The 13,968-nt window shown below is 32.3% G+C and overlaps 1 protein-coding gene across 4 annotated transcripts in view; it reads right to left on the bottom strand.

The window, feature by feature from the left end:
• The window catches only part of ARID4B (AT-rich interaction domain 4B), an 85,003-nt gene that overhangs the window by 34,972 nt on the left and 36,063 nt on the right, over positions 1–13,968 (bottom strand). For all 4 annotated transcript variants that reach the window (XM_058166185.1, XM_058166174.1, XM_058166201.1 and 1 more), the window contains exons 6-13: positions 13,777–13,856; positions 12,572–12,663; positions 9,740–9,878; positions 7,736–7,815; positions 6,548–6,621; positions 5,194–5,343; positions 4,387–4,455; positions 3,246–3,340 (exon numbers count right to left, since the gene is read on the bottom strand). In XM_058166185.1, coding sequence (XP_058022168.1) covers positions 3,246–3,340; positions 4,387–4,455; positions 5,194–5,343; positions 6,548–6,621; positions 7,736–7,815; positions 9,740–9,878; positions 12,572–12,663; positions 13,777–13,856 — 779 coding nt within the window. The remainder of the gene's footprint in view (positions 1–3,245; positions 3,341–4,386; positions 4,456–5,193; positions 5,344–6,547; positions 6,622–7,735; positions 7,816–9,739; positions 9,879–12,571; positions 12,664–13,776; positions 13,857–13,968) is intronic.

The raw sequence follows: 13,968 nt of genomic DNA, 5'->3' as shown, positions 1-13,968 counted from the left end.
TACTGCTTTTATTTTGGCATTGTGAACCACGCAGAGTTTGGTTTAAGATGGGCAGCAATATAAATGTTTTAAATTAATTAGGAAACTAGGATTATCAATTTTTTGATGCTTCAGCTTTCCTGTGGCAGATGACACATTACCCAAATAAATGTTAAAGTGGCTTGGAATAAAAGAAAGGTAGCCTAAGCTATACAGTTTAGTGAGACAAATCACTAGAATCCATTGATATCTATGTTATACAGGAACAACGTGTCAGTAGATAGCAGAACAGACTTATGAGACTGACCAAAAACAAACTTTATAAAAAAAAAAATTAGCCAGTTAGGTTGATGTGAATTCATTTACATAATCTTGCTTGTTCCTCAAATATTACATGACAGTTAAATAATTTTAGCTTTTTTAGCTTTGTTATTAATGATTCAACAGCTTTAATTATAGTAACATAACAAAGGCCAATTTAAGCAATTATATTAAATGATTAACTACTTCCCTTTTATATATCATTCCTCTGTTGTTTGAAAGCTGGATTTACAAATTATTTGGAGAAGCTATGACTAACCTTTCCTTCTCCAAAACAAACAAAAACCAGAATGAAAGTTTAGACATTTTTGCTTATAGGTGTGCCGAATGCTTCAAAAAGACATATCCAATTCTACTGGCTGTTATCTCCATTCATTACAATTTAAACTAAGACTTTTCTTCCTATCAATGAACAATATTCTTACCTTATCAAAGAATATATGTTATATCTAAGTGATTACTAGATTCCATTTTAAATTGCAAAAAAATTAATCAATGAATTGGTAACCCTGAATTAAGATTTATTTCAAGCATCTACGTTACAGATAATTAAAATAAATTTGTAGGGTGTAAAATAGGTTTTCATTGCTATAGGTAAGAATATGTAACTCTCAATTTCAGATTCTTTTCAAATTAATGAATTCATTAATACTGAATACATTATAGCTGTGAATTACTATTGGAGCTGCCGTTTTAAATCCCACTTAGTAGTCATTTCACTGCTTTAAATTAATCCATGCAAGCCCTATTTCACAAATTGTGATGTTAGCATTATATCCAATAAACCACTTATATGTTATCCATTTTAATCACACTCTTAAGAATCTTAACTTTAATCTACTCTGTATTTGCAGGTTATTATTTTTAGATACATGAGCAAGTCTTAACTCATCAACAGAATCATTAAGCTATCAAAAGTGAAATCTAAACTATAATACAACTTAAATTTTGAAATTTCTTGATCTTCTCACTTTCAATAAAATTTATTAATGGACTGCCATAAGCACAGTAACTATTTTTCCAGTAAATGATATACAAGTAGTCCTTGACTTACAACAATTTGTTTAGTGACCGTTCAAAGTTACAAAGATACTGAAAAAGTTGACTTTTAACTGGTTTTCACACTTATGACTCTTGCATCACCCCTAAAGTCACATAATTAAAATATGGATGCTTGGCAACCAGCATGAATTTATAACGTTTGCCGGGTGGTGAGGTTATGTGATCATCATATGTAAACTTCGCAGACAGCTTTCAATAGGCAAAGCCAGATTTGCTTAATGACTGCAAAATTCACTTAAGAACTGCAGTGATTTTTTAACAATTGTGGCAAAAAAAGGTAAAATGGGGCAAAACTCACTTAACAACTGCCTTGCTCATCCAAGGAAATGTTGGACTCAATTGTGGTCATAAGTCAAGGACTACCTGTATATTAGATTGCAATTCTATCATTTATTTACTTAACATTTTAAGGAAGTATCAATTAACTGCCATTATCATAAATTAATTTATACATAATTCACTACTGTACAGTGTCAATTTTGGATAACGGTAACCAAAATAATGTTTGCTGTTGGGATATTTGTAATAATAACAACAACAATAATAGCAGCCTCTTCAAACAAGCTGAAGAATTGCCTTCAATAGCTGACTACCTTGCATCCAATTATATCTAAACATCTTAATGAAGTATTGCAAAAAGGTGAGATCAGCATTAATAATTGACAAAACCTAGCTGATTCTAAAAAAAAACAGCGAAAGAGACAACATAGGAATCTATAGGCAAACAACATGTTTGCCTACAATATTTATATTACTCGCAGGCATTCAAGATTTAGAAAAAAATAATCTATCCTCACTAGAATAGAAAGGAAATAAAAGGAAAAACAAAAGATCACCCTCTGATTGGTCCTGGAGAATTGCAAAAGTCAAAAAACAATTTACATATGATTTCAATTGATTATAAAAAGGTCTTCAATTCATTACCACATAGTTGGATCATCAAATGTTTAGAAACAACTAATGGCAATAAAAGCATTACTGTAGAATATATGTAGAAAAAGCATGAAGAAGTCCCAGTTATTATCAGCATTTAGCAAATATGCACATTGACAAAATTTCCACATGTCAATTGCAATTCCAATATATTACAACATCCTAGGTTCTTGGGAAGAACTCAATGCATATGAAGGCCAACACCAGTTAAAGAATTGGCTGGAATTTTACATTTTTGTATATGTAATATGAAACAGAAACAGGAAAGATAGTACCAATAGTTCTATCAATGAATAGACACCTTGTAAACAATTCCAAACAAATGGAGCACCACTTGAACGCTATTGGCATTGACAGACTCGCCATCAGTCAATTGCAAAAGGCAGTTTTACTTGAAACAGCTTTCATCCTGCAATGATACCTTTAATACCATTAAACAATATCTGCCTATCCCTGATCTTTGGGAAGGACTTGATAGGTAGATAAAAATGCCAAATCCAGTATAAACATCTGACTGTGCGACAAAACACAAAAGCAACCATATTCTAAGCAATTGCTATGTTTGCAAAAAGCACAAAATACAATCAACCCATATTCCATAAGCCACAACTTTACTATATAAATATATTTTTACTTTAATGCTCTTTTAAATGTTATTCTTCTAGTGCTAGGACTTCTTTCATATATAAAAGGATTGCATCTTGTAGTATTTGTTTAATGACATTTTTGTGGTATATACAGTTATCTCTATAAATGTATCTAGCACAAGTGGGAAAATGTTTTTCAAATACTATGTTATATTCTTTCCATAAGAAAAACAAATATACACAACTACACCTAAAAGTTGTGTTCTCACCTTCTATACAACTCTTTTTATAGCTTTATAAAGTGACACTATTATTGTTATTTTAGATCATTATTTTCTTTTTACCATAGTTTATAGTACTTACATTATCAAATCCTCCAAGTTTATGAACAAGTCTGAATAATTTGAAGAGATTCAAATTTCTATATCCAAGGACAGGTCGTTTATTAATAGGAGTCCCTATGAAAGAAAGTATTTTGAATTAAATGCTTGATCATGGTGAGAATTCTTCATATTAACGTTACTGAAATTAAATCAATTTAGAACTTTTGTTCTATCAATTTTGTCTCACACAAAAATTATGTAACATATATTCTATGCATATTTAGCCAAAAATAATCACAATCATGTTCGGTGCTACTTATTCCAAATAAATGTGTAGAGAATTCAACTCATTTGAATGAAGCAATCTTCTATTATTAATTATCCATAAAATGTGGCTCTCCTACTTTGTCTTCCCAAATAAGCTACATAATAATATTTATAATAAAATAATTATCCAAATAATTACAGAAACTTGTACCTATGAGGTCCAGAGGTAGTCAGAACAAAATAGAATTTAGCAGCACTTAATAGAAACCTTATGATAAAAAAACATTTGCAAAACTAACACAAAGTCATGTTACTGGAAATTTTGGCTAACATCCTGTGTTTGCTAATGTGCTTTTGGCAAATAACTAGAGAATTCATATTTGTCCTACATATTCTTGCAAACATCCCATCTGATCTGGACCACGGGAAAACCTCAGAGAAGGAAGAAATTGGAATTCCATGGATGATTTTCCTTCCTGCCCCCATAATTCTTTATTTGCCAAATATAGGAGCTAGCAAGGATAATCTATTTTAGTTCCCTGCTTAGGTCTGCAACAATTGGGAAAAAGTCACTTGATAGGTGATAGTACTGCTTGGTGGGCCATGCTTGATTTTGATAACCTAGAAGTTGTGCAGACATTATATAAATACATTTGAGAAGATTTTTTAAAAAACGTAGCCTTTTAAATCAATGTTTTAAAATGTAACTTTAAGAGTAAGCTGCCTTGTAACACTACATATTAAAATATTTGTAATTACCTTTGATTCCTATGTATACACTTTATTAACTAAGAATGCAAATCTTAAAAAGGAACACACTCAACTACCAGGAATGAAAAGCAATGTGATTCATAACTATATTAAATTCTCATACAATTAAACAAGCTGTACAGTAAACCTAATGAAATGCTCACCTCTATCTTCCATGAATTTATAGAGTTGCTGCAGAAAGTTCTCTCTTTCTTCAGGAAAGGGTTCTGTTTCTTCCTAATGAAATAAATAAAGAAAACAAATTAATATAGCCTGCTATCTCAAAAACCAACAAGGAAATAAAGTATCATCATCATACTATTATGTTTTATTCTAAAGTTCAATATTGTTTTTTATTGTTTCTTTAAACTAATATTTTTTTCAAATCTATTTTATTTCAAAACATTTAGAGAGTTCCACTGTGGGAAAATATAGAAAATTTAATACATACAAAAATTACAATCTTATGAAGTTCTACTGAGAAATTAGTATTGCTTTCTTGGAATTACTCCTAGGAAAGTTTCTACAGGACTGAAGCTTTAGAGTGCCAAAATAAACACTCTGGTACAATTACATCTGACTAAATGCAATTTAATCTGTTGAATGTTATTTGATTAAAGCTGTGAATTGGGAATAAAATTTTCTCCTTTAAAAAACAAATGGTTTATTGTGGATTTCAATCTGATAAACATTTGCTGATGCTTCAAAACCTCAACCCATAACTATGATTGCAATGATGACTTCATTAGCTCTATATTTACATATTCCTTCTATTATTCAAGCTATTATTCTTGAATAAAGCATCCAGGTATATTCTCCAAATGACAGAGAATTTCCCTGAATTTCCCTTTGATCAAATACTGATTTTCACTACTGCTTGTATGAAGTTTGATTTACAAATAGCAAGATTTACAAATACAAATTTTGACGCATGCAGTGTGATACAAACTTATTACACTATAAGATTATACTTGCCTCTTCTTCACTGCTATTATCTTCTTTGTCCTTTTCATCTTCATCCTCTTCTTCTGCTTCACTACTGGAACTTTCTTCTTTCAACTCAGTCTTCCAATTACTAGGAACAGTTCTATTTTTACAGAACTCTAAGGCCTGATCAAAAGCTGTAAATACATTAATTTTATTAGAATAGAATGACTTCCCTTAAAGATTTAATATTGGTTTTTTTCTTCTATTTAACTGTATGAATGTGTCAAATGCACAAAGTGTGAATGAACAAATTAAAAAATGTTTAACAATAGCTTATATCTGAATTTTAAAAAGTTAAAGGATTTCTAAACAAGGCAGATATAATATCTTGGTTTGACTTGTTTTCCATTTCTTAGTTTGCTTGCAAGTTCTTACCCATAGTTAATTTAAGTCAGAGTTTCCTCTATTCAAAGACAATGTCCTCATTATGCTGAATAAAATTCTAAATGGGTATAGGACTCAAGTACCTGAAGAAATACTTCATTCCATGAAAAGATCCCTTATTACAAAGATCAAAGTTACTAATTAAAACTCTTCAGTTTCCTAAAGTATAATTGACAGCAATAAGGAATATGGCTTTTTCAGTTGTAGTTACTAACCTTGTCATGTCTGATTATCTTTTAAGGTACCAATTAAAGACACTGCTTTTGGCATAAATATAATTGCTAGGCATAGAGTTTCTCAAATTGATTTTAAGCATTAAAATGTTTTAATTCTTTAATTACTATAGCTTCATTTCTACTATTGATTCTCTCTGTTTTTAATTATGCAGTAAACTTAGATATAGTATCAAGGTATGATAGACTACTCCTTTATTTAATGGTGAAAGTAGGCAGCACAACCGCTGAGAACTGCTGGCATAATTTTCTGTCATTTTGGGACAGGAAGCACATAAAAGTTATAGTATAAAATCTAAAATAGGTATGATGCAGTTTTAAAAACAAAGAAAATCCAATCCACTCAATCCAGGAAAAGGTTAATATTTAGATTTTGGCATCTGATTTTTTTCTCCATGTCTCAGATCAATGCTACCTATTTTCTCTCATAAAGCACTCTCTGTAGCCCTTGCCTCCAATGCTAATGTAGAAGGCAGACCAACGTCCACACTTGTAAAAGTAAAGAAATTCTGATTGAAAGTTAGAGAAAATAAAATAAAATATATAAAATAATAAAATAAAATATAAAATAATAAAATAAAATATTGACTTATGGTATTTTTGACATTGCTGGAAACATTTTTCAGAATTCTCAGTTTTGTCTAACCCTAACTCATTTTTTTTCTAGCTAATTATAACTGAAACATAGTCCCTCTTTTCTAATTTTGAAGTTAATTTTTACCTTGTTTTAATGCAGCATCAGGTTTTGGTGAAGACTCACTAATTTCCCGTACATCTTTCCTTGGTACTGAAGAGCTAAACAAATTATGATAACAGTATTTTAAAAAATAAATATTTTAAGTATTTTGACAATAAAGCAATCTTCATTTGAATGAAGCAATCTTCTATTATTAATTATCCATAAAATGTGGCTCTCCTACTAGTACAAAGCAAACAGGAAATTTTTAAAAAGTTGAAAACTTTTTGGAAAAAATCCTTACGTCTTAAACTACTTTAGTAGATCTGGTCAATTATTGCTAGAATTGGAAATTTAAGATTTATGATCTGCAATTTTAAACAGTGCTAAAATGTTTTCTTAAACAAGAAGAATAAAAATATAAGAGCTATAAATCCAAACTCAGAATGAAAAAACAGGAAGGGGAACACCCAGTTTTCCTAATGATGAAACACAGATAACTGCCTAATAGAACAATTATATTTATATTTACTTCAAAATAGGTTTCTTTACAACAAACTACACTAAAGTCAATTCAATTCAATGGACTTTACCGAAAGATTACATGGCTGGACCGTTGTGTCCTAGACTGGGTAACCCACATGCTAATGAGAATGAGAAATAGAATCAGCTGTCTTTTCCTGAAATTATATAGTGACTGCAGAGCTCCATGATTTTAAATCAAAAGGGGGAGCCAGATTTGTTTAAACCATATGATTCACTTAACAACAAAGCGAAACCTGGCAAAAAGGTCATAAAATTGGGCGCAACCTACTTAGCAACCACCTTGCTCAGCAATGGAAATTCTGGCCTCAATTATTATTATAAATAGATAACTACCTGTATGGCAGTTTTCAAACTAATTAAAATAATACCACATTGTTATTATCATAATTATTTACAAGCAAGTGAATAGCAACATTTTGTTTAGAAATCCTACAGCAGAAAAAATATTTAAATTGTAGAAATATTCTATCCATGCACTTCAATATTACCACAAAATGGCACACTGTTTTCTGTATTCGTATATCCACATACTCTGTGAAGTAGAACGCAAGATGCAGAATTATTTTGTTCATTCTATCCCCTTCCTTCATTCTCATGAATAAAACAAATCTGTGTCCATCTGCCATCTCTGCTAGTTACATCATACTATTTAGACAAATAGTAATTAAATCAAACATTTTCACTCACAACTTGCCATCCTTGAAAGAACGAACAAGAACATTATCTTTCTTTACTGCAACTTCATCACTACAATCTGGACAGACCACCTGTAAAGAAATAAAAAGACTTATTTAATTATTACAGAAACTTCATTTAATATTATGTAAGAGATCACAAAAATGTATTTGTATGCATATTGTAAGGTCTACACATCTGGTTGTTATTGACATGGATGTTCAGCATACAAAGAATCCCTTTTCCAACTACTCTACATATTTCAAGTAATTGGGGGCGGGTCTTAAATTGTTTCCTGCATGAAAAACAAAACCCTTGGCCTCCATCATCCTCTGCCATCTGACAGTAACATAGCAGAGGGGAAAAAGTAATTTTATCTGAGAAGTGAAAAAAGAAGAAAATTGAGGCACTGCAGCTTCTATTTTCCTAAAAGCCCTGTGTTGATTGAGAGAAAAGAGGTTGTCTGCCTCTGGATGCAGCATGAGTTTGAGCAGAGGAGTATTTTCTTTTACTTTTGCCTGCTTTTCAGGGAAGAAAACAAACTGCATTCCTTTAACTGGAATTCCCTCTCACCAAACCCTGATATAAAGTGAAGCAGAAAAAAGCCTCTTGCAATCTCTACTTCAAAACTCAGCACAAAATAATAATAATTTAAAAAATTCCCTACTTTTCTGGATGGTGCAGAAGTGGAAGTTAGACACAAATAAAGGTATGTTAGTAAGCTATCTCAACATATGCCAACTCTCAGATGCATATGATATTTCTGCCAGCAACTAATACATTTCTGGGCACTATGGACAATTTGCTGTAATCTCAAGTTTACTGAGCTATATTTTAATTTTACTTACTATTTCATAGCAGCATATATATAACTGTAAGATCCTGGTTAACCTAAATTAAATTTCCAGCCATACAACCCGACTATTACTTGATGGTTATAAAGTCAAGTTACCAAACTTAGAGGTCTGATTCATAAGGGACCTAGTCTATATGATAATGCTTCAAATTTGTGTCCTAAGGCTAAAGTGAAATGACTTGTAAAAATGTACTCCAGGATTTTTCTTTCAGTCTGCAAATCTATGGTCTAAATTAGCAGAAAAGAAATTTTATTTATCTGCCACCTCCCAGTGGATATGGCAATGGCATAATAGCTTTTAAGATCATCTCAAAAAACAGAAAGAAGTTCTACTTATTCCTTACTACTGTTGCTATCTTCTTACCGATCAACTTATCCAACTCTCAGTAGCACAAAATAGACTTATTTGGCCTACTTCTTTATTTCTACTAATGACACCCTCTTATTATTTACATAATAACCTAAAAGGTAAGAAAAGTCCTTTGCCTAATTCAGCACCCATTTTTAACCATGAGAAAATCACAAGCAAGATATAAAGCCGGTAATTAATAAAGCTGTGTAAAATGATTAAAGTATCTCTCTGAATTCATCTCAAGGCTTGGTGCAGCTGTTTCAAGCGCCTCCTCACATCATCTATGTGTATAGTATGTGCATGAAGTCATTTCTGTTGGGACTGCATCTGCAATACAATCCTAAAAGCTCATCCTTCTATTTGCATCCCAGCATCCCAGGTTACACCATCTCTGAATATAAGCATTCCACCAAAATATAAGTTTTGCATCACAATACAGCAGATTTTGCCTTTTCAAATCGCCAATTTGGCTTGATGGACCAACAACAAAAATGTTAGTAGAGTGTATTTAGTATTTTAAAAAGAAAATGAATCAAAATAGGATTTCATTTTTTCATAAACATACACTCTCTATTGAGTACATACAAACATCAATTTACACATTTACAATTTAAGCATCAAAAGGTTAAAATAAGGCCTTTATCAATGTAGTCTCCTGTATATATAATAATTTGTGTGCTATTCTGCATTTTTTGTTTCGTATCAAAGCACTGATTTATTAAAGATTGCAACTAAAATTGCAATCTTATTTTTATGACTATATTATCCTTTCAAAAAAAATTAAACAATACAGAAAGTAAGTACTTACCAAAGCTGGAAACCAAATATTTTTCTTTTTATCCGTACTAACAGTTTCTACACATACAACTTTCCCTAATAATTCATCAGTTTGTTTTCTGTCATCTTCATCCTCATCACTTGAGGATGAGGAAGACTCTTCTTCTGGGCTGTAAGGGAAAAGATGTCACCATTTAAATGTTTATTATACAATTCATAGTATTAGTATGAAAAGTGAACTTTTGTTTAGATATAGGCTTATAGTTTATGACTTTACAGCAAACTGGAGGAGAGAACTATAGAATGAGTGAATGGAATAAATAAATGAATTAATTTGGTGACTGATCCCGGAAGAATAGTTACCATCAAAAACTTTCCATTAACAATCTCACATAGTAATATAGCATCAAAGGGCATGTTGATTCAGCCTTAATTATGATGTAATACTGTAAATTATGTTATCCTGGTTCAATGCCATCATAATGCAAGGATTATCTGTAGAAATTCTTGTAAGTAGGAATTATCTTTTAAGTTATCCTGATGCTGTCATTTCTATTGTACAGGATTTCATAGACTCCTTAGATGCCTTCTATCTTTTTTTGATCTTCTGGGAATTAATTACTGTCTGTTCAGTTGTATCCTTAGCATACCAATTCAAGTTTGGAACCTTCTTCTGAGTTCTAAAATTCTTTGGAAATTCTGAGATCTTTTCTTGTTATTCAATGTCTATTTCAAACTTTAATGTCTTTACAATACTGTTCTTCTAACAGCACCTAGAAATTCTTTGTCAAGTTCTCTTCTGATATCTTTTGTCTTTCTTGGTTTTGGCTTCAATTTTTTTTAGTAATTTCCACCATTTGTTCTGACATCCAGCTTTCTTTCTTTTGCTTATTGGTCTCTGGTAATCTCTTTTCACATTCATCCTTAGGAACTTCTCTGACTTCAGCACCAGTTTCCCTGTTAATTAGATGTAGGACTTCAAAGCGATTCTGGAAATTCTGTTTGAAAATGGATTATATCTAGTCAAGATAAGATCATGGAAGATGATTGGCTTTCTTCTGCTGCTGTTTTAGCTTAAATTGGTATTTGCACATGTGAAGTTTATGATCCACTCCACCATCAATCATTGATTATGTCTTTAGTGTTGTAGCTGACTTTCTCCACCTCTTTGTATCAGTAACATAGTCAACTTGATATCTGTATACTCCATATGGTAATGATACAAGGAGTGGTATGGTAATGTCTTGTAATGTCAGTATTTGTGTGTGCATGTGTGTGGTTTAAAAAAAAAATCATTGATTCACAGAAGCTGGTACATCATTTTTAGAAACTGGTAAGTCATTCTGCTACATTATTTCATTTTTTGGACCACACTTTATTTTCTTCCTTAATATTTCGAACTTTGGCGTTCCAGTCATCAGCCACAAATGGCATATATCTTGCTTGCATATTTTTGTCAATTTATGTTGAACTTATCAGCCTCCTCTTCTTTTGCATCAGTGTTAGAGCATAAGCTTGAATAATCACTATAGTAACATTTAATAAGGAAGGCTGAGCGTCAAAGAATTGAGGCCTTTGAACTATGGTGCTGGAGAAGACTCCTGTGAGTCCCTTGGACTGCAAGGCGGTCAAACTGGTCAGTCCCAGAGGAGATCAACCCTGACTGTTCTTTAGAAGGCCAGATCTTGAAGATAAAACTGAAATACTTTGACCACTTAATGAGAAAGAAGGACTCACTGGAGAAGAGCCTAATGCTGGGAATGATTGAGGGCAAAAGAAGAACAGGACAGCAGAAAATGAGGTGGCTGGGTGGAGTCACTGAAGCAGTTGGTGTGAGCTTAAATGGTCTCCGTGGGATGGTAGAGGACAGGAAGGCCTGGAGCAAAGTTGTCCATGGGGTCGCAATGGGTCAGACACGACTTCGCAACAAACAACAAGTTTAATTGCATTGTTAGGTCATCGACTGCATTGCAGTTAAGTCTTATTCTTGCTATATCTCTCCTGGTTATAAAAGCAATGCTACTCCTTCTTTGTTTGTTTGGGGGTTTTTGTGCTCAGAGTAATAATGTGATTTTCTATGTCCAATTTTACTCCATTTTAATTCTCTGATGCCTCAGATGTCAACGTGTGGCTGGTTTATTTTCTCTTTTACTGTGTTGAGTTTTCCTGTGTTCATGCTGCTTATGTTCCATGTTTCCACATAATTCTTCACTGTAGCTTCTGATATCAGCAGCTATATAATGCTAAAAGATGGGCCCAAGTCAGATGGCATTCAATATCCTACTGAGGTAGATTTGAGGATCTTTTAGAGTGTTCATCATGAGGTTAGATTAAAGCCTTCAGGACGTATTTTTCACCAACATCCTATGCATAATAGTGAAGCTAATAACTTTGTGTACTAAATACAAATAAAAGCCTATGCTTTCATATTTAATGCTCCTCCAACTGCCAGCCTCCAAAAGGAGAGTATTCATTTGGATGAATGAGCAGTATATTCAGGAGCAATCGAAAGCATTTTCAGCAGTTTATGGAACACACCTTCATAACACCATCCAGTTTCTTCCTTTCTGCCTGGTTCTCAGAAATAACGGGTTGCCCTTTGTATAAAGCAACTAAGTGAATTACATAGTTCTTCCACTAAACTTATGCCAATCTAAATTGTAACTAAAAGAGATTAATAACAGCCTTTTTCTTAAACCATTTTAAACCTTGCCTGTATTTAAAACAAACCCTAAGAGTTGTTCATGTTTCCCCAGGTAACTTTCCAGTTTCATTTCTACTTTGAATTATATGTTGCTTTTTTACTCAATTCAAATAATTCTAAAATTAAGATAATCATGAACCAGATAAATGTAAAACTTACATGTGATTAGATCTTCTTCCTCTATTAGTTTTCTTTCCGATGACAGGAGTCCCAAAATGTTCAGGGTTGGTGAGAGGGAGCTGATCTAATGTCTGTTGACAAAAACATTATTTTTTCAATTATTGCAGAGAATTTCACAACACAGATTTATCAGGATATGAACTAACACATTTGTTTGAAAAAAACCAAACAAAGAATCATTCAGACAATGGGCCCTATTATGAACTCAACCTGCAAGGAGCATGAAAATATGGTGTGAGCTTAAATGGTCTCCGGGGGATGGTAGAGGACAGGAAGGCACAATACAGAGTGTCTACAAAGAGACACTGTTTTATAAAGATCATAAATCTATCCCGAATGCCATCTTCTCCTTTCCTACCTTCAGTAAGGTAAATAACATAAAAGGGCAAGATTTTTGGAGAGGAAATCTCTATTCAGAAGATAGAGCCAAAGCCCCACTTTCTTGTAGTCATCTCTCCCAAAGAAAAGGGTCTAGGGCAACTCGCCATGGCCAACCTGCCATAGCCATCTTTCTGCAGCCAACTCGCTTCAGGATAACCCATGTGTGATAACTCTACGTGATAAATGTTAGCTGCCACTGTTTTTTCTGTATTATTTCCACTTTTGTCATTTAACACAAGAAAAAAAGAGGATCATTCTCACTTCATCCCACATAAAATACTTTTTTATATGCAGGAGAGAAGATGTAGTATAGGAGCAATCAAAATTAGGAAACCGTACATTTTAAAAATTAAAACTACAATACCTTATATTTTTTGTATTTGAATTAAGTTAAAGGCTCCTGTTATTGGAAATTATTAAACTGTAGGTAATTATTTGTTCTTAGTATGAGTTATACAACACTGTTCTATATTTTAGCTCCTCTTACCACAATTGAAATCTGATTATATTGTCCATTAAACACACATTTTATTGTACAAATAAATGTCTTTGCCTAATGTTCCAGTCACAGAAAACTAAATTAGAAGAAAAAAGTATGCTACTCAAGCCACTGACACATGAACATGTGACAGTAACAGAGATTCTCTTTAAAATAATTACATTTTTTTTTTAGATTTCACAACTATACCCTACTACTGACAGTGAAGCACAACTTATACATTCTATTCCATTAATCAGTGGGCAAATATTAGCAGAGCATGCTTAATTTCTACAGCACAGCTAAATTAAAAAGAAATGTTTACCTCACTTTCAGCAAAATGTCTTTCTCCTTTCAAGCAAAGTGAAGAGCGTCTAAGGGTTTTCTCATCTCCATCATCAAATACTGTTACCAATTGTAAAATGAAACACAATATAAAATTTTGTACAGGTTTTTTTTAAATTTCCTTAAGTTTAATTAAATTTCAATTAAACATACAGCTGAGCCTACTTGTTCC

Source organism: Ahaetulla prasina, chromosome 1 (genome assembly GCF_028640845.1).
Source record: "Ahaetulla prasina isolate Xishuangbanna chromosome 1, ASM2864084v1, whole genome shotgun sequence".
NCBI classification, from domain to species: Eukaryota; Metazoa; Chordata; class Lepidosauria; order Squamata; family Colubridae; genus Ahaetulla; species Ahaetulla prasina.
The sequence above is the reverse complement of the archived record's forward strand: the minus strand, read 5'-3'. Positions and strand labels throughout refer to the sequence as shown.